This window comes from Ambystoma mexicanum, chromosome 2q, assembly GCF_040938575.1.
Source record: "Ambystoma mexicanum isolate Mex_15411 chromosome 2q, UKY_AmexF1_1, whole genome shotgun sequence".
NCBI classification, from domain to species: Eukaryota; Metazoa; Chordata; class Amphibia; order Caudata; family Ambystomatidae; genus Ambystoma; species Ambystoma mexicanum.
Window position 1 is genome coordinate 1,293,852,305 of NC_090924.1, and position 25,605 is coordinate 1,293,877,909.

Here is a 25,605-nt window from a genome sequence, read left to right on the forward strand (position 1 = left end):
TGCACGGCCCATGCAAATGAGGGGCACACCTACAAGCCCCGGTAGAGCGTGGCCATTCACTGATAAGGGAACATAATTTGACCCGGTTTCAACCTGTAATAAGTCAGGTTGGAACAGGGACAAATATGTAGGGACATTGTCTAAAGTTCAACTATTTTTAAAAAATATTTCAAGAAACAGTTTCACTTCCCCCCCCAATATTTGACACCACTATTCACAATTATAGGTGTGACATTAGTTGTGTCACATTTTACCACCTGACGAGCTCTTTGGGAAATGTACTCTTCTTTTGTGAATCACAATGATTTTTAGCTGCACTTTCCAACAGGTGCACCATGCTCACTGTACACATTGGGAATGACCATGAGTGCAACATTTGCACAAGGATGCAAATTTGCTCTTGTTTTCCAATTTCTCTGTGAACCGAGCCCTACTCCATTGCTTAGATCAGGCAGGAGGTGCAAAGTAAATGCATTCCAACGAGGACATCTTTTTTCACAGTTTTTCTTCTGAAGTTCCATGAGATAGAGGCACAAACAGTTCATTCATGAAAAGTAAGAAACAAAAAGACATAGAGATTATGTTCACAGTAATTGTCCACGGGTCCGTTAGGGGAATGCATAGAATGTTTTACGTTCGCAGGAGTCGGGGTAAAGATTTTGATTAAGATGTTTAGTGCATGTCCATCCCCACTGCCAGCTGCGACACCAGCTATGATCCAACCAATGTCCTGGACGATGCTTCGAACTGTTCCTCAAAGTAGAGAAGTTGGTCCACCTCGAAGCAGTCACTCAAAGAACCAGCCTCTTTCTCCAGGTACCTTTTGATATCGTCTTCGTTGATGCTTTGCTCTCTTGCCTTCTTGAGGTACTTATAGACCTTGTCAAAGACACTTTCCCCCAGATTCTGGATTGCTGACCTGATCAAAAATAAAATAAAATAAAATAGATAAGCAAACTATTATTTGTAGTTACGTATAAAGGTACAACCTGAGACAACGAGGCACAAGGCAGAGGTTGCAGCACATTGAATTCTGCCAAATGCAGTTCTCCAATTCCAGATCCAAATATGGTGTCACATTTTTGATCATGCGGCATCCTGCTGGCAAAATTCATCAAGAGTGGCATAGTATGACCCCAATGATAAGGGCGTGTTGGCAACTATGTAAAAACACAGTCTGCACCAGGGGCTTTGCCCATGATATGGAACTTGTAATATCTCAAGCAGCACCACAAGTTCAGGCAGCAGGGCAACCTTTTCCAGCACCCAGATGTATGAAATGAAATGATATTTTATTTATATCGCGCTCGTACACAAGTGTTTCAGAGCGCGACCAGGCAAAAAAGGAGGGGAACAAGGGAGAGAAAAAACAGAAAAAACTGCGATCTTACTAGGCCCAGTGCCATTTAAGAAAGCGCAAGTGCATGCGAAAGGAAAATGGGGGAAAAGTGCGAAGCAGAGGAGAGAAAAACAAATAAATATTAAATAGAATAAATAATAAATAAGGGCTTTAAACCATTGTAGTGCAGCCAGCAAGTGGCAGGTGAAAGTTAGTCAGAAAGGTATATCTGATAAGTGCAGATGAAACATGGGAGGGGGACTGTATGGGTACAGATACAGAGCCCTAGTGCAGATGGTGGCCTGGAGGCAGTGCAGGAGGGTGGCAGGGTGAGCAGATACCTGGGCCCGAAATAACAGAGGGTGGCCAGGTGCACAATGCCATGAGAAGAAACAGATCAACAGGGGAGAAAGGGGGCAAAGGCAGAGGCAAAGAGGAAGGTCTTGAGAAGTTTCCGGAACCAAAGATGTTTTTCCTCAAGTTTCAAGGTGGCCGGGAGGCTGTTCCAAAGGGAGGCACCAGCCGAAGACACGGATCTACCCCCAGCTCGTTTTTTTGCAAAACGACTAACCCTGAGGGAGTTAGAAGTAGAGGAGCGAAGCGCTTGAGAGGGGAGGTATTTACGGAGGGATAGTTGAAGGTATATTGGACCCAGGCCCCAGAAAGCCTTGTGGACAATGCAGAGGGTTTTAAATGTAATCCTTGCATCCACTGGGAGCCAATGAAGGGATTTCAAGGCTGGAGAGATATGATCCCAGGGCTTGATGCCAAGGACAAGTCTCGCAGTCCTGTTCTGGATTAGCTGTAGAGGGCGGAGAGTGGAGGCAGGTAGATTTAGGAAGAGGCGGTTACAGTAATCCAGTTTGGAAAGAACTAGAACTTGGGAGACCGTGCTCTTTTGAGGGAATGAGAGGAAAGGTAGAGTACCTCTAAGGAGGTGAAGTAAAAAGTTAGATTTTTTGGAGACATCAGAGATGTGTGAGGAGAAGGAAAGTGTAGAGTCAAAGATGACTCCAAGGTTCTTAGCCGTGCAAGTGGGGGTGGGAGTAGGGCCAAGGGAGGCCGGCCAGAGAGTAAGAGGAAAGGATGGCGATGGTGTACCAATAAGGAGGATCTCAGTCTTGTTGGCATTTAGACATAGATCATTGGCGGCACACCAATTTTGAATGGCGATTAGGCAATCGGAGATGAGGGAAGGAGAGGAGGAGGCTGAGAGAAGCCTGAAAATGAGTTGGGTGTCATCAGCATAGCACTGGAAAGTTGAGCAGAACATCGAGATGCAGTAAGCGAGAGCTACAGAAGAGTCTCATGTCTTCTCATCTCAGATGGCTCTCTGACATTGGAGACATTGAGCGCCAATCCCAGGCTCTTCTTTACACATTCTCTAAAGTCAATGGGTAACCTGATGTCAACAGATTGTACTAAACTACCAGGTTACAAAGGTTTGCAAAAGTAAAGACAGGGAGCGTCATGAAGTGAAATGGTAACTGTATACTTAGATATATGGAGCACTATCCCAAGCATATAGTGAGGCAAAAGCTATGATTCAAGCAGTATTTGATTACAGAAAACAATTATTTGCTCATCTAAAGGCAGCAGTTATAGGATCCTAGAAATTACAGCTTTGTCGATCACTTCATAGACGTATCAGCTTGGTACAAAGCTGCATTTTATGTTCTTCTTTGGGATTAGAAAATAATAACAGAAGAGATCTTTTTTTTTAACAGGAGAGGCCCTGAATATCTCCTGTTGGCTGTCTCTTGTTGCCAAAATAATAGGTGGAAGTGGTGTGGAGAAAGAAGAAAGAGTACAAAAAACATGCAGAGCTTGGCATTCCTGGTCATTTTCAGACAACGCCAAAAAACACGACTGGTCTGATGAAGGAGTTCTGTCTGGCGCAGCACATCTAACCGGTCTCTGCTGCGCATACTGTTCACGGGGCCGAGAGGAAGAGTGTGTGGCTCATTGCACGCTCAGTCCATAAGAAGCAGCCAAGAGACAGTAATGAGCTGGGCATGAGCACTTCCACCAGGTGAAATACTTGCACTTCCTGGCGGTGCCACAGACTTTGATCCACCAGCTCAAAGCTGATGGGGAGAGCCCCAGTCTACCCTCTCCCTTTCCCCATAGATAACCCGAGAGATTCCTATGAGTTAGCCTAGTGGAAGGGATCTCTCTTTAGAGTTCCCAAAGTTGGTGAGCAGGGCTAGCTTTGCTACCTGCACCCACCGGCTACCGCCGTCTGTCAGTACTATCAGAGAATTATTAAGTCGCTCATTTTAGCTAAGGGAGAAAGAAGTCGGTGCAAGGTGGGTTGGAGGTGGGCTGGAGGCAGGGTTACAACCAGCAGACCTGGCAGTAGCTTGGACTTTAAGGGGGTAATTCATAGAATTCGGTGCACAAGTGGTGCACGAGGCTGGCGCACAGTGTGCGCGTGTGGCAGTCTGTGCCAGTCGCGTGCACCAAAACCCATTTCAGTGCACAGCGTATTCATGGATTTCAACATCCATAACCAGCCGTGGCTGGCGGTAGCTCGAGAGGGGTATGTGTATTCTGAGGGGTGTGCAGGGAGTTTTATACGCGATTTCGCTAGCGCAAGAGGGGTACGTGTATTCTGAGGGGTGCACAGGCAGTTTTACATGCGATTTCGCTAGCGCTAGCGGGGTACGTAAATTCCTGTGGTGCGCGGGGAGTTTTACATGCAAATTGGCAGTGTGTGTCCTCCCAGGTGTGTTCCCCCCACACCACAGGGGACTACCCTGCTCCCCTGGGCATGCCCCGCAGGCAGCCCATACACCCTGGGCATGCCCCGCAGCTAGCCCACATGGCACCATGCACTAGTGAGCCCTGACTCATGTCCCCCTGCACCCCCACCCACCCAGCATTGACTGGCACCTGCCAGCAGCCTCCGACTCATGTCCCCCTGCACCCCCACCAGCCAGCATTGACGGGCACCTGCCAGCAGGCCCCGACTCATGTCCCTCTGCACGCCCACCCACCCAGCATTGACGGGCACCTGCCAGCAGGCCCCGACTCATGTCCCCCTGCACCCCCACCCACCCAGCATAGACGGGCACCTGCCAGCAGGCCCCGACTCATGTCCCCCTGCACCCCGACCCACCCAGCATAGACGGGCACCTGCCAGCAGGCCCCGACTCATGTCCCCCTGCACCCCCACCCACCCAGCATAGACGGGCACCTGCCAGCAGGCCCCGACTCATGTCCCCCTGCACCCCCACCCACCCATCATAGACGGGCACCTGCCAGCAGGCCCCGACTCATGTCCCCCTGCACCCCACCCACCCAGCATTGACAGGCACCTGCCAGCAGGCCCCGACTCATGTCCCCCTGCACCCCACCCACCCAGCATTGACAGGCACCTGCCAGCAAGCCCCGAATCATGTCTACCTGCACCCCCACCCACCCAGCATTGACGGGCACCTGCCAGCAGGCCCTGACTCATGTCCCCCGCCAACACGTCATCACGATCCACAATCATGGGCCTTATGGCCACCCAAATCACACCCCATGCCACCCCTGTCCAACCACCCAACCAAGTATTCTATCCACCTCACATAGAAATGCCCATTACATGATACAGCCCAAGAAGAGGGCGCTAGAGGGCCATCCAAGATGGCCGCACTGACCTGAGCTCCCAGCACTGCCCGTATTAATCCTGCATAATCCTCCTTCTGCCTGTACTTTCTCAGCCTAAAAACCTGACTCCTGGTCTCCCGCCTGTCCCAGCAGCCTGCCAGTACAAACTGGAAGAAAATCGGCCATCCTGCGCTGCAGAGACCGACGCGGCCTGAACCGAAGCATTGCCTGGCCGGCCCGTGTGCCGCGCGCCGGGGCTTGAGGGGCGGACTCGCGGCGCAGCCCGAGAGGATCAGTCGGCGGGGAGGCGGCGATCGGGCGCTCCTTTCCCCCCAGGATCCAGATCCAGGTCCGGCCCGCCGCCCTCCGGCGAAACGAGGTCCCGTGGGGACTCGGAGTGTTGGGGGAGCTGACGCTCGGGCGCTCGGGGCGCCGCTGCGGCCGGGGCCTCCCCGATCCCCCCCCCGCCCGACCACTGGAGCCCACCGACGCCTGAGGGGTCCGGGGCCACCGAGGGACTCCTGATACAGCCGCGGACTTCGGCGGCGAGGAGCGGACGGAACGCCGGGAAGACAAGGTACGGAAGGGGGGGGTCGGGCCTTGTGGTGATACTGGGCGCCCCCGGAGCGGCGGCCCCCCCACCTCCCCATCGCCGAGGGGGCATCGGCGCTGATCGTACCCAGCCGCCGCTGAGGGGGACTTTGGGACCCGGCGCGGGTCGGGGGGGTGAGAGGCCCCCAGCGCCCATCACCAGGGGGAGTACCCAGAACCGGCGGGGGGCTCTCCCCCCCCCGGCGCGACATCTGGCACCATCTTGGAGGGATCTCGCCCTCCCCCCCCCCACCACAGAGGCAAAGACCCTGGGCCCCCCGGAAGTCTTCATTCTGGTGCCCTATCAAGCCGCAGGGGCACCAGCATCAGGAGGTCGAGCGAGAACACGGTGGAGTGTCCTCCCCCCCCCGCAGATCTGTGCCACACACGAGGGAAGCCACCTGCACAGTGGAACGCCATCCTCCCCCTCCTGATCATCCGTGAGCTGCCCCAGTAATTCAGGGAAAAGAAAAAAAAAAAAAAAAATGCAGCTCTACAACGCCCACTGACTGCATCACAGCTGCAAACCCCACCATACCGGCATCCCTGAGCGAGTTCTCAGAACAATCCTGCCATAATAAAACACTAACATAACACTGTAACCCTGCTTCACCTTTCCGTCTACCAGTGGGTCCACCGCAGAAATGGGGAAGAATGATAAATCGCAGAGGAAACTAACATTTGAGGGTGGCGCGACTCCTAGAGCCCCCTCCCAAAGCGAGGACCACGCGGCGGCCCCGGTCCCCCCGCCCCGGCTGGAACCGGAGGTTAACCCGTCCGAAATCAAAGAACTCCTTCTGGAACTGAAAGCCGGCATAGGAAATCTTAACAATAAAATGGATGGCCTCGCCTCCAAGGTCGACCTCCTACAACACCGCATAGACACACACTCAGAACGTCTGGATGAGGTTGAGCAAAGGGTGTCGAGCTTGGATGATGGCATAGAGTCCCTTATAACCAAGGTCTCACTACTGGAATCCCAAATGAAAACAACAATTGCCAAATGCGAGGATTTGGAGGGTCGCTCAAGGAGGAACAACATAAGAATTATAGGCGTGAGGGAACAACGGCTACAAGGTAAAATGGAGGAGTTCGTAGAATCCCTCTGCACATCACTCTTCAGCAAAGAATCTATGTCCCCAGTCTTTATAGTAGAAAGAGCACATAGGATCCCATCCAACAGACCAGTCCCCGGAGCACCGCCAAGGCCAATCATCGCACGGCTGCTCAACTACAGAGATCGTGACACCATCCTACGACTGGCCAGGGAGAGGGGCGAACTTCTTCATGAAGGTGATAAAATCCACTTCTATCCAGACTTCTCACCCACTGTCCAAACCCAGAGGAAATCCTTCACCGCCATCAAGCAAAGACTCCGAGCCAACCAACTACCCTACTCTATGCTCTTTCCTGCAAGACTCAGAGTCCAACAGGGGGAGAGGGATCACTTCTTCCAATCTCCAGACGAGGCGGGCTTGTTCCTTGATCGGATAGGCTGCCCCGATCCGATCCCCAACCGACCAAGGCCCCAGAGAGACAGAATCCTCAGGAATCCACCGTAAATCAGCATGTCCTGAGCAGACCCACAACCATGCGACAGATTGTCATAAGTACAGGCTCAATTCATTATGAATACGACACAGGGCTGGGAAACTTGGAGGGCCCCTGACGCCCCTAGCACAGCTCCAGTTTAGTCTCCAAAGTTAACTCGGCAACCAGTTGGTCTTCATGCCGAACTCAGTTGGAGTACAAGTTACACAGCGACATGGTTTCTACATGTCCGCAGTTCGTTCTAGTTGGTTATTGAGGGTCCTCTCGGTGGGCTTGTTGGGGGTTGCCCACCCAAAAGAAAGGAATTCTACGGGCCAGTTGGGGTTAACCCGTGGATGGTTCCCTCAGTGTTCATCAAAAAATAGACTATGCGTCTCTAGCCCACAACCACCTCCCAGCTCGCCATCTGCCAATCAAAAATCAGCGCCACCCTATCCAACAGGGGTCCTCTCCCGATGCGACGATTCTTGCAAATCTCACCCTGATGCCATGATACGGCCAACCGCATCCACCGTAACGCTGCGACATAGAAAGTTTATCCCGTCACATTCAATGTTCTGACATGGAACATAAGAGGAAGCAATATTCCCGCTAAAACCAGGAAAATACTCCAATACCTGAGACGTCACAATGTAGACGTGGCCATGATTCAAGAGACACACCTTCTCCCGGGCAAGGACCATCAGTGGGCCAAGAGCTGGGGCTGCCACAGATACTACTCTTCTTATTCATCCTACGCCAGAGGAGTCGCTATTCTTATACATAGGAGGCTGAGCTTCCGTTTGATCCACACAACGAGTGATTCAGAGGGGAGAGCGATTCTGGTGAGTGGAGTCATAGCAGGCCAGAAGGTGACCCTCATTAACTCCTACGCTCCGAACACAGACGGCCCGGATAATTTCGGTTGGGTGCTTACCCAGCTCTCCAAGTCAGTCCCAGCAACCATAATCTGGGGAGGGGATATGAACACTGTACTTGATTCATCAAGAGACAGATCGAAAGCTCAGCAACTCCCTCCAACTAAAGCAGGACTCCAAATAAAAGAAATCTGCACTGCCTTCAATCTGCTGGACATCTGGAGGGTCACGAATGGTGAATCACGTGAATTCACCTTCCACTCAGCGGTACACAATACAAGCTCCCGAATCGACTACTTTTTCGTCTCAGCGAGTGGTCCGTTGTCAAGCAGACGCTGCAGTATATATCCAAGAACGCTCTCCGACCACTCTCCTCTCTTTCTTGAAGTTGCACATTCCTCCCCTTCTCCACCACTACTGCGATGGCGTTTCAAGACAGGTTCGTTGAGAGACGAGGTGTTCGCCAGCGAACTGAAAGAAGAGATTAACGTGTTCCTAGAAGCCAACTCCGGATCAGTCCCCTCAGCAAGTACACTCTGGGAATCCTTAAAATGCTATATCAGAGGAGTGTGTCACGCCAAGGAAAATGGCATCCTCAAGCTCATCAGACGCGAGCTCACAATCAGCGAGGGGAAGTTAAAGGACCTGCAACGACAAGCCACAAACGGGATGGATCCCCTAACTGCGAAGGCTCTGAAGGAGGAATTACTGATATTCAATCAAGCGGCGGACCGGGAGATCAAATTCCTGAACCGCAATAACCAAGTCCGGCAGTATGGAGAAGGCCAGAAACCCGGCGCACTCTTGGCAAACCTAATCAAAGCTGACACCAAACTGACCCAAATTGAATGCATTCGGACCAAGCAAGGCAATATAGTACATACTGACAAGGAGATAGCTGAGGAATTCAGGAGCTTCTACCAAGAACTCTACAGAGCCAATCTGTGCAAGTCCTCGACCGCCCCACGGGAGTACCTCGAGGACACAGAGCTGTATTGGGTCGAACACTCCCTCCGTGAACCTCTGAACGAACTGATCACCCAAGAGGAGATTCTGGAGGCCATAAAATCCCTCCCCAGTTCTAAGGCGCCAGGCCCGGACGGTCTAACAGGCGAGTTCTACAAGGCCTTTGCGGGCACACTGGCCCCCCTCCTAGCGGCGGTATATGAAGAAGCACTAGAGAGAGGTCACCTCCCTCCCACCACCTGTGATGCCAAAGTTATTCTGCTGTACAAACCAGATAAACCACCAGAGGAATGCTCATCCTACAGACCAATATCCCTCCTCAATCTCGATAATAAAATACTCGCCAAGGTGCTAACTGGAAGATTAATGCCTTTGATGCCTACCCTCGTGCTGGCGGATCAAGCCGGCTTCATTCCAGGCCGCAACACGACTTTCGGAATTAGAAGAATGTTCGGTGTCATTGCCGCATTGGATCCCTCGATGCAGGCGGTGGCGGTTCTACTCGACGCCGAAAAGGCCTTTGACTCGGTGGAGTGGCCGTTTCTGTTTGCAGTGCTTACTAGGATGGGCCTGGGCGCCCGTTTCATCAACCTGGTCTCACTCCTGTACTCCAGCCCACGTGCAAGTATCATCGTCGGCACAACCAAGTCAGCTCCAATCGACCTGCAAAGAGGCACAAGGCAGGGCTGCCCGCTCTCAGCCCTGATTTTCGCCCTGGTGATGGAACCACTAGCTTCCAAACTCAGAGAACAGCGACAACAGAGAGGTCTCATCATAGGCCCTCACAAACTCATCATCTCTCTTTATGCTGATGACGTAGCCCTATTTATCCGTGACCCAGTAGACAACCTGAATCCAGTCATGAGGGAGGTCATCAAATTTGGAGCCGCCTCGGGGCTAAAAATTAATCAGTCAAAATCCATAGTTTTCCCATTGACCCCAAACACAAAACAGTTTCCAGACGACTTCCAACTCTCATGGAAATCCTCCAGAGTCCGTTACCTCGGAATACAGCTATCATTTAACTGTCAGGAAGTGTTTCGAGACAATTACGAAGTGGTGGTCAAGTCGATTCAAGAGAAGATTTCTCGATAGAAGTCATTACCATTGACACTCTGGGGAAGGGTCTCTCTGGTGAAGATGGTGATCCTACCAAAACTACTTTACTTATTCATCAATATCCCTCTGCTGCTGCAACAAGCCTTTTTTAAAAAATTAAAGAGCATGGTCCTCGAGCTACTCTGGGCAAACAAACCAGCCAGAATAGCGTACACTACACTCACGCTACCGGTCACAAATGGAGACTTGGCACTACCTGATCTCGAAAGATACTTTTGGGCAGCTCAGGCACAGTACCTCAGCCACTGGTACACCCCCCAGGCGGTCCGACCACATGTACAGGTGGAAAGAGCCCTTGCAACACCAAACTTTCTGACAGCAATCATCCTGAGCCACACACCAGTTCCCAGTTCAACGATGAACGTGATGCTCACGACATACAAGGTCTGGAGGATCCTGGCCCAAAGACTAGAAGTGATAACACGGTACTCCCCACTCTTAACGGTCAAGTTCATTCCTGGAGTCCCACTCACCTCAGAGACCGTGTTCCACCACTGGGTTGACAAACTAAACATTCAAACCCTAGGGGATCTCTTCTCAGAAGAAGGCTTCCTAACTCCAGAACAAGCCAGAAATAAAGGGGGCAACACGGCTCTGGACATATTCCTTTACTTCAGGACTCGCTACACCCTCCAGGCCTTACTACCAGACTTCCCTCGTCAACCACCAACTTGGCAACTGTTGCATAACGTCATTCAAGCTCAAGGCGAGGGGAGGCTGGTATCACAGATTTACAAAGCTCTCACTCCTGCCACAACCCCGGCCATCACTAGGGCCAAAGCTAGATGGGAAGAAGCACTGCATACGAACATAACAGATGAGGACTGGAACTACTGCCTGAAACAGACTAAAAAAGTGGCGCTTAACTCACGCTTAAAACTCATCCACTTCAACTTCCTCCACCAGACTTACCATACTCCAGCAAAATCCAACATACACCACCCCGACGCAGAAGCGAAATGCACCAGATGCGGGACAATTTCAGCGGGTTTTGTTCACCTGGCGTGGGAATGCCCCGAGGTGGCCCCCTTCTGGAAACGGGTACTGGAGACGACTGCAGCAATTGTGGGGGAACCAATTCAGCCAAGTGCCACAGCATCCCTACTGGGCATGACCAGGCTGCTTTCACCCCCGATAAGGAAACTAGCTGGGATCCTGTTGACTTTGGCTCGGAGGAGAGTTGCCATTGCCTGGGGCTGGGGCCCCCCTCCAGCATTCACCGCTTGGCGCAAGGACTTGCTTTATTACCAAGACGTTGAATCGGATTTCATTAAACTCCTTCCCCTGCACGCCCGTCCTCCAGACGTATGGGGACCACTGACGCTGTTCCTGTTGGGTGAGGCAGCAGAGCACCCCTGTGACTCCTCCGACTCGGAGAGTGCCCCCAGATGAGGGCTAACAATTGTGGGGACAATACCCGAGGAATGGGAGCGGGAAATGACACATATTCGGCTAGTGCAGAATCACTATCTAAGAGACATGGTTTTAGAGGGGCAGGGGAGGGTTGCCGGGAGGGTCCGGGTTCGTGGCGCATGGTTTAAAGTCCACCCTAATGTGGGTGTGAATTTGTGTTGTGGCATGAATACCAAAAATAAAGTTTTAAAAAAAAAAATGATACAGCCCAAATGGCAAGTATGCACATCCCCACATGTCCGTCACACACACACAATGGGTACAAGTGAATGAGAAAACCCACATCGTGACATGCATGAAACCAATGAGAGAATACCACACATTGAAGTATGAAACAAAAAGGTATTGAACAGAAAAGCAAGGGGATTAAATCAAACCACACAATAATGGAAATAATAAAGAAAATGCAGCATGTTCCAAAAAAATGAAATATAAAATATGAAAGCAGAATCCAAATATATCTACATGAAAATGGTTCCAAAGTGACCGTCCAGCAAACCAAATCCAAAGAAAAAAAATAAGAATAATCCATTGCTCCATGGTGAACAAAAAATAAATTGATGAGAAATGCAGTCTTCAACTATATACAAAAAACAAATCCAGGGTCCATAAGCCCAACTACTGAAAGGAAACCTACAAAAAACCCTACCTAATAAAGAACTATCTACAAAAAGGTGGGGCATAGTCCAAGTGCCCCAAATGAAAGAAAAACATAAATGAAACCTAACACTAATGAACTATATACAATGGCGGTGGGGAAGTCCTATGGCTCACTCAGTGATGTTCCGGGCCAGGGCATCATCGAACTCCACGTCAATGTCCCGGAGGCGGGCCTCTTCCCTGTCCTCGAGGTCTCACAGGGATGCAGTCATGGCCTGTTCCAAATCCCTGCGAGTTGCCTCGAGGCACTCAGCCCACCTCAATGCCCTGCGCATAGAGTTCTCCGCCCTGACCATAGTGAACCGCGCCTCCCCTGCCTGCCACCGCTCCGCATCTATCCGCTGGCCCGACTGCTGCCACATTCAAGACACTCTGATTCCAGGGTCCTCTTGCCCTCCGGCCGATGCCTGCCCCTCTGATGTTGATGGCCCCGAGCCATGATGCCTCCCACGTTGAGCCTGCCGCTGCCTCCGACGCAACTGCCTCTGCCAGCACAACGGCATCCGGGCTGATGGAATCCACCGGCGCCATCGTACACGTGCCCTGCCCGATGATGCCGGCACATCCTCCATCTGCTGGGGTCCAGTTGCTGGGGTGTCCACCACTGCTGGACCCCCGACTCCTGACTGTGGCAGGGATGGGATCTACACTGAGCTCGCTGCGTTGGTCGGGGCAGGTCCACAGGGGGCCCTGGTGGCATCTGGGCCAGAAGACAGCATGGAGAACGACTGGTGCATAGTCTGCACAGAGGAGGAGAGGGCGGCCAGAGTGCCCAACAAATGTAGGAAACCCCCGACCATGGCCCCTCCCAACTGGGCCACGTTGGCACGCAGCTCTTCGTGATGACGTGTGTGGTCCCCCCAGGAAGCACGCACGTCATTACGAATGTCACGCGTGCGCAACGCGACACCAATCAGGTCGGTGTCCATACAGTCATGGGTCCCCTCGTCGGCAGGTAGAGGAGTGTCAGATGATGTGGACCTCCCCCCTACCTGCGGACGGGCCTGGGATGTGGCATCCCTGCTGGTCCATGGTGGTGCAGTCACAGTGTCAGGGACAGTGACATGCACAGGCCCCTCTACTGCAACCTGTGCTGCCTCCTGCCCCTGGACTGCACCACTTGCACCAGTGGTATCACCCCCACCAGGCCCCATGTGCGGCTTAGTAGCGGCCTCCTCTGTGCAAACCATCAACCTGGATGGCTCCACACCGGCTTCCGCCGTTGCAATCCCTGCGGGGGCTCACCCACCCCTTCCGCTGCAGCCATAGTGGCAGACAGAGCACCAGTCCCCTCGTTCCCGGATGATGGTAATTCCTGGGAGAGTGACTGGGCCTTGAGTCACCGGCTGGTGGAGGCATCCCCGCCGCTTTGCTCCACAGCGCCATCTCCGCCCTCTTATTCACTCGCCGCTGTGTAGAGGGAGACATAGAACACAAGCATCAGGGTACTGTACATAGTCCCCTAGACAGGAAGCAATAGCACATGAGTGAGACTGTCAAACGTCACTTCCATCATGTCCCTCCACAACACATGGGTCAGTGCAGGCAACACACATGTAGAAACAGGCATGGCGAATGCGAAGAACATTTGCATATATGTCCAAGGAACTACTGAAACATACAATGGTGGTTTGAAACTCACATGCATCATGGGTCATACTGATCACATGCACACACATCACCGTAGTTTCATCCATCTGGCCTCGTACACCCCAGACACAGTGGATACAATTATGACTAGGCTGCATCAGTGAATCAGAACATTGTCACGGACATGTGTCATGCATCAATGGCGTTTACAGGTCACACACACGCTACTCAGACACATAGACATGTTCACCATACATGTCTTTGACAGCAGCACCCATCTCTCACACTCCATCCATGTCCAACAACAGAGACAGGCATGCATTCATGTGTGCATTCCGCATGTTGCTCCGCATGTTGCTCCGCATGTTGCATTGTAACACATGCACCATCCATGTGGTTCACGCATGACTGGTCTCACATGCAGCACCATGATGTCCCTGCACACACACATCCATACATGGCCTATGTCACACATCCAGGCAAGTAGCCGACTACCAGCACACTGCAACATGCCCTGTTTTACACAGCAATGCATGGCCACTTACCGCTCGACTCCAGACGGGCCTGCATCCTGAGGATCTGGTGGCGAAGCACTGGGCGATTTTCGCTCCAGTACCCTCATCTGCTGGTTGGTAAGCTGGCCCCGGCACCCCACTGTATCCTCTGCGTCTAAGAGGCGACGGGCCTTCTTGAGGGTTCTGGACTTGTAGTCCTCCCAGCGCTTCTGGACGTGTTTCATGTCACGGGGTGCCACCCCCTCCACCTTGATGGCACCCACTATGTCCATCCAGATCCTCCTCCGTCCTTCGTTGTCGGCGCGCGATGGTGTGAAGAGGGCATCATACTGCCACAGGACCTGCTCCACCAGGATGCCAACTTCATCAGAAGTGAAGCTGGCAGCCCTCTGCCTCTCTGGCTGGGGGTTGCCACTGGTGCCGGAAAGGTGTTGTGTCGGACCTGGCAACCCCCGAAGCAGGTGTGGGTGGGCAACTGGGTCCTGGGGCTGAGCTGTGGAGTGGAGTGATGGAACACCAGTCGGGAGTCTTCTGTTCCAGCAGGGGTGGTCACTGCAACTGGACCCCTGCAGATGGCAGATGTGCAGGCACCAAATGGCAGGGCACGGTGGCAGCAGACAGGCAGGCAGCATCTGCATGGCTCATGGGAGGCTGCTTGGGGCTCTGGGGGGGCATGAAAATGGCCTTCTGGGCAGGAGCGTGGTCTTCCCTGTGTTGTTGCGTGGCCAGCTTGATACGGAGTGATTTGGCACGTGAAAAAACTGCACATCAGCATGTAATTCGAGGAAAGAACCTTAGCGCGTAAGCGCATCTGTGACGTTACGCGTGCGGGCGTTTCCCTCGTGACGGGTGCATAGTGATTCAGCACGTGAAAAAACAGCACGTCCGCGTTGAATGCGTGTAAATCGAGGAAAGGGCCTACGCGCATAAGCGCGTATGTGACATGACGCACGCAGGCGTTTCCCTCAGCACGGGTTAAAAGTGAGTGCTGGCCAGCAAAAAACTGTACGTGCTGTTCGTGGAGACCGACGCATGTGTTTACTCCGCTGGAATCACACGCGAATACTTCACAGCATCTGAAGTCCGTACCTCTTCTTTTGGTGGGGTGTTGCCTACGCGCATAAGTGTTTTTTTTTTCCACGCAAGGCAGACGGTAAGTCGCATACGTTTTTTTCCCACTGTGGTTCCCCCTGTGCATTCGTACCGTTTAGAGGTCATTGTAGCCCGCGTGTTCCACGCGTACGTGTTTTTTGTGTTCCTGGGTGCCACACCGTACTGCGGGAGGTAATATTCATGCACGTGGGCTACCGGGGTCGCGTGCATGTATTTTATTTTTATTGTAATTTTGTGAGCTTAAATTCATTTTCATTTTTGATTTTTCAATGTATTTTTTTTTTTAGGGGGTGCCTAAGCGTTGCTTGACCTGTCATTTCTCCCCAGGGGTCACAGACAGCCTTGCAGGGGCACTTGGGTACCTATACTATCAAGTACCCTGCCCCCTTCTAGCCAATTGCCCAGGACAATTGTTGAATGAACCTCCAATAGCCCATTTTCCATCGGTGCAATGGTTGGGAGGCCACCAAAGGCTAAGGGTGGCAAAGCTGGCCGTCCTCCAAGGGCTGGACGTGGTTGGGCACGTGGGCGCGGAGACCAGGGAGGACAGGGAGTCCAGGGTGGCCAGGGTGGTTACAGGGGTGGAAGAGGCAGGGGTGCCCCTCTGGGACAGGATGCACAGCCGTATGCTGGTGCAGACATGCCACCACTCCCTGTGGTTGATGGTGATGCAGCTGTTGCATCACAACCTGGCGTCCATATCACCCAACAGCAATTTACATCTGCTGTCACAGGCCCACCGGTGGTGGTAGCTGCAGGTGCAGCTGTGGACACCTCCTGGGTCAGGCAGTGCATGTTTCGTTGTGTGAGGAGGACACCCAGGACGAATTCCATCTTGTCCGGAAGGTGGGCTCTTGTGCATCCACTGTGGCTGTGGCACACATATCTGGGGCAGTGCTGACATCTGCTGCCACAAGCAGCCGGGTGGTGGGAACTGCATGTGCAGATGCAGCCAACACTAGCCCGCAGTGACTCAGACCCAAGCAAGATCTTCTGTCCTCATACCAACACCCACTGCTTTGGTCCAGTCCACCAGCGCCACTGCCCCCACTGATCAGGGCCACATTGCCTCCTCAGGGTCAGTACCACCATCCAAAAGGAGAAATTGTTCTTCTGCACAAGGGCCTGGGATTCCAGACATGGCTCCGGCCTCCGGCACATCAAGGAAGAAGCCTTTCTGCAATCAGGAACTGAACTTCCTTGTGGGCTACGTGTCGGAACACCAACACAATATGCTTGTGGGCCCACAGTGCCATACAACACATCACCAGTGTTGGGTCCAGTGGCAGCATGTTGCGGATGGTGTCACATCCATGGGATTCCAGGTGCGTACAGCTCAGGACTGCTACAAGTGCTGTAATGACCTCAAATGCAGTGCTAAGCAGAAGTGTGCCTCCAATTACTCCATGTCTCCGGTGACTGGTGGTGGGCCACCATCAGAGGAGGATGAACTCACTCAGCATGAGGAGATCGCTTTAGAGTTCATCCCGGAGGAAAAATCCATGGAGTGGGAGAGAGGATGGACTAAGATGCATCATCTGGTGAGTATTGATACATGCAGCTCAATGACAAGTGTGTTTGGCATGTGTGACCCGCCCAGCTACAAGTTGGCTCTTACCTATCTTCAATCTCCCTCTCCACCTGTGTTGTTCACCAGGGGTCTGAACTTTCGGCCTCAATTCACAAAGAGCACCTGGTAGCTCTTAACTACTGCATTATCATTTTTCTGTACGGGTTCTGGTGCTATGCTGATGACAACCAACTCATTTCCTGGCTGCCCTTGGCCACCTCTTGTCCCTCCCTTATTTCAGATAGCCTCTTTGCCATTTGCATTTGGTGTACTACCAACAGTCTCTTTCTGAATGCCAGCAAGACTGACATCCTCCTCATTGATTCACCTTTTCCATCCTTTGCTATCAATCTCTGGCCAGCCCCACTTGTCCCCCCTCCTGCATCTACCTGCAAGGCCATGAACCTCTGGGTCACCTTTGACTCAACACATCCCCTTTACACACACATTTGTGATGTGTCTTGGAATGGATTAACTTATTGCTCCACCACCTCAAGTGTACTTTTCCCTCCCTAACATTCACCTACATGCTCACAGTATGTCAAGCTCTGGTTCATTCCAGGTTGGGGTACTGTGACAGCCTCATTCAATAATTGACCAGCCTCCACCCTCCACCACTAATCCGGTACAGGACTGCAAGACATGTCCTTGGCCACACGCCCTGGGATCCCATCATTCCAGCCATGTGACCCCTTCACTGGCTACTAGTGGATGCAAGGATGTTACTTCAGACCCTCTGCATTGTGCACAAGGTTTCTTTGGGACTGGGTAGTAAATACCTTCGACAATCTGCACCCCACACTCCCTCAAGCTCAGTCGTTAAATGTAATGAATGAGGTAGGAGCAGATCTGTGTGTACAGCTGGGAGCTCACTTTTGAACTGCCAACTGGCCACGTTGAATCTTGAGGGGAGATATATCTGCTTCTGGTAGCACCTCAACACCTTCTTTCTTGCTCCTGCATTAGCCACTCTTCTACCGAGCTGAACAGTTTCCACTGTTGGCATTGTGCCCCTGCACACACTCCGTCCATCGGATCAGGTACCTGCTCACCCTGCCTCTCTGCTGCACTGCCTACAGGCCTCCCATATCAATGGGTCCAGTGCTTGTCCCCATACAGTCCAGCACTCTTTGTCTGCACTCATCAGATTTGCCCTGTCCAAATCATCTTGCACTTGCCACTTCCTGGCTGCACTACCACTATTTGATTGGACATTCTATCATTGCACTTCATTTGCCTTCTTTGGTCTGTTCTGTTTGGCACGTTCCCCTTCTCCCCCTTCCTGGGTCTTCAACCCTTTATCCCTTCTCCATGCACTAGCGTAGATGCCTCCTATGACACATTTACTGTGCATAGTTGATTGTAGTTGAGTGCTATACATGAACATGCATGTTACATGTATCATGGTGTGTTCGGTTACATTTCTAGCTGTGTCCATCTGTGTGGTAACACATGCTTATGCTAGGTGCCGACTATTTGTTACCATCTCTCATATTTCAATTACATGTATGCCCTCTAGAAGTTGTGAGTGATGCAGGTATTGTGCAGCATGCAATACATGTGTTGCATTCACACTTTGCACACATCCTTTACTGCTTTTGGAATGGCCCTGCATTACAATGCTAATGGATGCATGTTGGGGTTTGATTTGCCTATGACATGGCTGTTTCATTATTTGTCTGTCAATGTTGTGAACTGTATGTGTGTGGTATGTGCTACTGACGTGCATGTTCTTGTTTTTCTATTTATGTTGCAGGTGATGACACACTGATGGCAGAGGATGAAGATGTCATCCCAGACACGGTGGTCAGTTCACATGACCAACCAGGCACCAGTGGTGGTCGTGGGGTGGCAGCCCACGAGAACCCACAGGCGCTCCAGGCCATTGTCTCCAGAGCTGACTCTGAGTCAGGCTCTGATGTATCCTCTGACCACTATATTGAGCCGGATCTGCATCATGACGTGTTATTGACGGTAGGTGATCCTGTGTCATATGATCTTCTGTCTGCAACACCTGCAGTAGGGGCGCGGCAGGGTTGGAATGTCCACCTGTTGTGGTTATGGGTGCACGGTCACACTCAACACCAGTTGGCCATGTTCCTGGAGAATCAGGTCGATGGAGGGATTCAGTCCTGCAGCCGCAGGCGGCTCTGACCCAGCAAGGACCACGTCTCCTTGGGCCCAGCAGGTGTGGTGTCCGTCAACGCGGTGGCCGTGTGGCACCGGGGTCAACTGAGTGGGAGCATTCCATGATTGCCATAGCACAGCAACAGGGGGGAGCAGTTGAGATGATTGCTCAAAGTATGGAAAGTGCGGCCCATTCCGTCCTCCATTCTGTTAGGCAAATGGTGCTCCATCAGCGGGCTACGCAGTCCACGTGCCGCTCACTCAGGCTGGGCATGACGGCGTATGACAGGGCATGCCGGGCTGAAATGGCAGCGCTGCGTGAGGCACTTAATGCTCAAGCAGAGGCACACCGTGAGGCCCTGAGTGTGGAACAACAAGCCCTCCGATCTACTCTAGCTGACCTCATGATGGCTCAGAGTAGGCGGACAGAAGACAGGTTTGAACAGCTTGAAAGAACCATCTCAGCTGAACTCCGTGCAAGCCGGGAGTCACTCTGTCATGTGAGGCCATGCAAACAGAACTCCATCTTACACGTCAGTCCCTGCAGGAGGAAGCACGTGTGACATGTGAGGTAATGCATGCTAGCCTCAGTCTCATTGCCCGCCAGGACCTGTCTTACCAGACCCGCATACTTGCTGCCGTTGAGGGGCAAGGCGTGGCTAGGTGTGGTGAATCAACTGCACCACCTCCACCTTCTGATTCAGATCCAGAGGGTGACGATGACAACCTATGTCCCACATAGGTCGGGCCGTGCAGGCGCTGAGCCCAGTGAGTTTTTTTTTTAACCTCGGCATATACACATGTGGGTGTAGAGGTGCACCCTGTACCTCCCCTCTCCTGGGTGCTCCCCCACCCCCCGGATCATATATGGGCATTTTTGATTTTTTTTCCTGCAAATTCTTTTAAAATCTTTTCTCCAGCAGTTTTTCACCTGAATATATTTCTGATTTTTCCTCAGATTTGTATGGTTTTTGGTAAGTATGCTATCTTTTCATTTTAATTTTTCATTTGATTTGAATTTTCTGTTATTTTGCTATTATTATTCAATTATTTCACTTAGTTTTATTTTTGTTGTTTTTTTCAGCTTTTCTTCTATTTTATTGATTTTGCTTTTGTTTCATTCGTTACTCTTTTCATTTTATTTCTTTCAATACAATTTTTGAATTTATTTGTATTTTCTTTAGTATTCTATTGTTTTCAATTTTATTTTGTCTATTGTGTATACATGTGACAGTGTGGTGCTTTGTGGCATCGGAAGGCATCCCCTGTATGTTCCTGCTGAGCCCATTCAGGCTTCTCTTGTGTATATGTTTTGCTTGGGGTCCTGACACATATGCTACTCCTGCTTCCCTTTTCCATGGGCTCACAAGGATGGCTAGGTGTAACCGCATTTCACGCATGGGCATTGCGATTCTGTCATATCTATGGCCAGCCTGCAGTTCTACTTGTGTGTACACCCCTAGTGGGTATTCCAGATGGGTTCTCCAATGCATGTCTGCAGTTCACTTTGGTGAGTATTAAGCTGACTGTACATTTCATCATGTTGTTTGAGATGCTTGTTATGTATTGAATGTGTATGTTGATGCATATCCTGCTGTAGCTGGTACCATGCACCCTTTGTCTGCATACTACACACTGATGGTGGGAGGGCTCCATGTGCCGAGAATGTGGAATTGGGACAGTTTTCCAACAGTGATTTTGATATGCCACATGAAGGCTGCACGCTGAGTTACCCCTGTCACCATGCATTTCAACAACCACCCATTCCTTGCTAGCACCACTTTGGCCATTTCCCAGCCCTGGCTGGTGTTTGGATGTGACATCTGAGATATGACTACATTGTTTGTCATTTTAATTATCAGTTTGTGTCCTAGAGCTGATGCCCCCCTCCAACTGTTTGCACTTGGCCCTTGTGACAATCCGGTCCATCAGGATGCTTGAGCCTGCCAGCACTATCAAAAGCCCATTAAGGTGCCCCTATCTAGACCTGTCCACATGCCTTCTCAGTCACTTGAAGACCGCCCTGTCTCCCCTGCCCCTGTCAGTGTCCCTCTGTCTCCCCCCCTTCATCATCACATCCCCTACTCTCCTTACTGGCAGATTTCCCTCTGCCCCCTGTATGTGCTTTCTTTCACCGTCTCCCCCATTGGTCATTTTGAGCTTGGCCCCCCCCTCCCTTCTCTCCTACCTCTCCCTCTCCAACCCCCTTTGGCCTCCTCCTTGTACTCTGGCTGTCATTTTCAACCACTAGCACAATTGCCATTGACCATGGTGATACATAGGCGCTTGTTCTTTGCAGACATTTGCCCTTCTGCCTCCGTCCTTCCATGCCCCATCTTCACCATTTTAAGTATTATTTTGACGGCTTATTTGATCATTAGTCCCTCCACCACTGATTACAGGTCATCTCTTCCCCCTTTCCCTTCTGTCTTTCTTCTCCGCCTCCCCAGCACTATGTTTATTTCTTTGTAGACCTCCCATAGTTTGTCACTTGTTTTGTTACTCTCCTCACCTCTTCCATCCTCTTCCGTCACTCCCCTCCTTATGTGACTCCTGTACTGCGACTGTTCCCGTCAGGCATGGGAATTTTGATGCTAGTTATGTCATCCTACAATCCATCCATAGGCTCTCCCTTATTGGTCCTGGCATTTATCATATGTACTTTGCTTTTCCAGTTCATTCTCACACTGTGGACTGTTTGAAGGGCATGTAGGAATGTAATGTTCTTCTCCCTTATTCACTCCCTCATTGATGCACTTTGATGAAGTTTGTGTGTTGTTCATTTCATCGATTTCTATGATTCAATGATGGGTCACTGTCTGCCATTGCCGATGTGGTGTACTCTGTACATGATATGTTCTGCTGGTCAATGGCTGATGCAATGTAGTGATTTATTTTGACGTGTTAGGGGATGGGTGTGGTTTGAGACACAGGGGGGGTCCTTGGTGCTATGTTCATATGTGCTGTGTACGGGACACTGGCATTCACTTCATTTCACATGCATGTATTCTAGACATGTCCATATGGACGAATACACCACCCCCAGATACATTGCACCCAGATTGCCTTCTCATGCATGCTGTGTCACGACAATCCATGTTCACTTCCAAGTCATTATTCGTAGACATGCATGGAAGGGTGATATTTGGTTGTATGCCATTTTTTTAAATGATGCAGAGGTTTTTTCACGAATGCAATGCACACTCACTGTGCTGTGCAGTGTGCGGTATTTGATATGGCCATTTGCTATTGTCCAGTGTGCATGGCGAAAGGTATTCAGAGTTTTGTTGCTTGAACGACTGGTGGCATGCATTTGTGGCACCGTTTTCAGGGTGTGAGGTTTTGGTCACTCTTTTCTTCCGATTCCATGTGAGGTATAATTGTCTGGTGCCTATTTACATTTCTCACATGGCACTTCATGACTATTGTGTCATGTGTTGTGCATATGGTTGGATGTTTTCACGTTGCATGCCATGGTATGGTATGGCAGTCAGGGTCGGGGAGTGTTGGGAGGGTTTGGGTTGCATACCAGTCCTTTCATGCCCTGTTTAGCAAGGGGGGGGAATGCCTTCTATGTGTTCCCTTTGCTCACATGGGATTGGTTGTGTTTAAATATCTAGGGATGCACACAATGTGGCACTTCCGTGGACACATTCTCAGGGTGGTGAGGTAGTGACAGTTAACTGTCCCTTTGTCATCATTGATTGTGACCTGGTATGTACCAGGCCTGTGTGCACTCCGCAGGGGTTGGAGTTTAGGTAAAAAATGTGGCCACAAGCTGGGTACAAGCTGCCTCGCCACATGCCCTTTCCCCTCCAATGCGCAGCGGGCGTGCGTGTGGTTGGGGATGTGGGGGCACCACCATGTCCACCGGTATGCCATGCCGTGTTGCAAAATTGTGCAGGACACATGCTGAAACAATGATCCTGCACACCACTGGGGGTGCATATAGTAGCTGGCCACCAGAGCGGTCAAGGGTGCAAAAGCGTGACTTGAGCACTCCGAATGTGCGCTCCACTATGGCCCTAGTTGCAATATGGGCTGCGTTGTATCTTACCTGGGGTGTGTGGTGGGGTTCCGTATGGGCGTCATCATGTAGGTGCTCAGAGGGTAGGCACTGTCCCCTGGTAACGTGATAATAGTTGTCATTAGCGGGGCTTTTGTATTTGTTTATGTGTGACATGTATGCATGTGCACAGGCATTTGTACTCCCCTAGGAGCCATGTGTCGCCATGCTTCCCAGCTTCCAGGGCCTGGCTCAGGGCAGACATTCTGAATATGAAACTATCACGGGTGGACCCAGGGAAGTTTGCATATACAGAGGTGATGATCCCCTTGGCATCACATACCACCTGCACATTGATGGAATGCCAGTGCTTGCAGTTTCAATAGATGTGCTCTGTGGCCCTAGGTGGACGTAGGGCCACATGAGTGCAATCTATGGCACCAAGCACTTTGGGGAAGTGTGCCACCCTGTAGAAGTCCAGGACCACAGCCTGCCTTTCTGCAGGTGTTCTGGGCATGTATATGTGCCTGCGTACTGAGGGGCGCGCAGTGATGATTGCCAACACCTGGTGTAGGCAGCGTGACTGCGTGGCCTGTGAGACCCCGCCCCACTGTGAAAGTTGTCCGCTGAAATGACCCAGTGGTCAAAAAATGCAGTACATTGAGCACCTTCTCCAAGGGGCTCAATGCTTGGGAGCACAGGGTGGGTGATGTGAGGTCATCCTCCCACTCCCTAACCAGCTCTAGGATGATATGAGGTGGAAACCTATACCTACCATAGACCTGGTCATCAGGCATCCCAAAAAGGCTGGTCCTGGGCAAAAAATGCGGGGCCTGGCTATTCTCCCCCTCCTGTGGTCTCCCACGATCACTGCTGCGAGGAACGGGACATTCATCGTAGCTGTATATGCTTGTTTGTTGTTTGCGCGCACTTTTATACTGCGCGAGGGCGCTTCCGCCTGCTTTCGTGTGGCGGACGTAATTGTGCATGTGTTTTGACATGCGTGGGTTTTCCCTATTCGATTCCATGAATACGTGTAGTTTATGTGCGTGTGGGCGTTCTGTGTACTTCCGAGCGGTACCTCCCCTGTTACGCCCTTATTTTCACGTGTTGTTCCCCATTCCGCGTGTTTCACCCCTTGTTCCGCCCCCTTTTTGATGTGTGCGCTGACGTTGTGCGCGTCGCGCACGGTGTTCGGGATGTGGAAATGACTCATGCGGCGGTGTGTGCCACGCGTGGATTTGGCGCACCTCCCGGAAATTACACGCGAAGGCCTTCCATGAATCGCACGCGTGCGATTCGCATGCGTGCGGTGGCTTTTTCACGCTTGTGCCTGCTTGCGCCACTGATTTCGGCGCACATGTATTCCATGAATTACCCCCTAAATTTGGTAGACCCAGTGAGATTAGCAGAAAGAGGCTATTGTCTTCTTCCGACAACCTCTAATTCACCACGCTGTAAGTGACTTAGGGCCTGATACCTCCCAACTTTGTTAGTGTTAACAGCGGCCCATCCAATGGTATTACCGCTGGATCATGTGTTGGGCACTAACTGCAATTAACCATTGGGTATGTTCGGGCCATTACCCTCAGCGGTAATTGCGCTAAAAATTGATATGCACCGTTACCGCCGTATTTAAGGGCTACCGCCCAACTCGTGATCAGGCCCTTAGACATGCCGTGCTTAATGGACTGTGCTCGCTGCGGTCCATTATTGTTGCTTATCCTGGGGAATGGACGGAAGATGCTGGGGAGTCGCTAGAAACTCTTCTTGGCGTATTAGTTGTTCGATTATGAGGAAAATTGAATTACAGAGGAGGTGCCCAGTAAAAAGAGGCCTTATAATATTCAATAATACTCTATCCCATCCCAAAGGCATCAGAGAATCAAACATCAGGCAGAACAACACCATAAACAGTACATAGGCAATAAGAAACACACTCTAAATAGTATTAAAAAATTCTGAAAGCAGAATCCAACCCTCCAACCCTTCAACAAGCACAATAATTACCAAAAGCTCTGAGCAAAACACAAGAATCGGTGCACCTGAATAGACTATTTCAGGAGTACGTCGTTTTAAACACTAGACGTAAGTCCAGACGAAGCAGATCCAAGAATGATGGCAGACATAATTGGACAGTAAGAATTTCCTAAAACGAAGTATAGCCACTGAATAGGACTTGTTAGAATTACAACCTTTGGTCTTTAAAAATGTCTACCCATACCTTACTCCTGGAAGCTCTAGAGCAACCTGCGATGCACATATTTTTGAAAGATAAGAGGGATGATAGCCAACAACAGCCTTATTTCTCAGTACAGATATCTGGAAGGTTGCGATGTAAGTCTTCCTCAACCACTTAGAACCACAACGGCTATTTCAGGCCAAACCTAAACTTTGTGGGGCAGATTCTCAAAACTATTTTGGCACAAGTGATGAGATGCACTAGCGTTAGTGCAACTCATCACTTGCGCCAAAAAAGAGGGGCAGCTCGATCCACAAAGAGCACCTCAATGTGTGCTTTTTAGAGGCGCACACTGAGATGCCATTTTTTACCCTTTCATTCATTTGCACAAATCGCAGGGTGTTTCTGT

General features: G+C 51.1%; 1 protein-coding gene across 1 annotated transcript in view; it reads right to left on the reverse strand.

Moving 5' to 3' along the window:
• Positions 1-488: 488 nt before the first annotated feature.
• Positions 489-25,605, reverse strand: part of NEK11 (NIMA related kinase 11) — a 1,698,151-nt gene continuing 1,673,034 nt past the window's right edge. Inside the window, exon 16 of the mRNA XM_069648723.1 lies at positions 489-919. Within this exon, the coding sequence (XP_069504824.1) occupies positions 712-919 (208 nt within the window). The 3' untranslated portion in view covers positions 489-711. The remainder of the gene's footprint in view (positions 920-25,605) is intronic.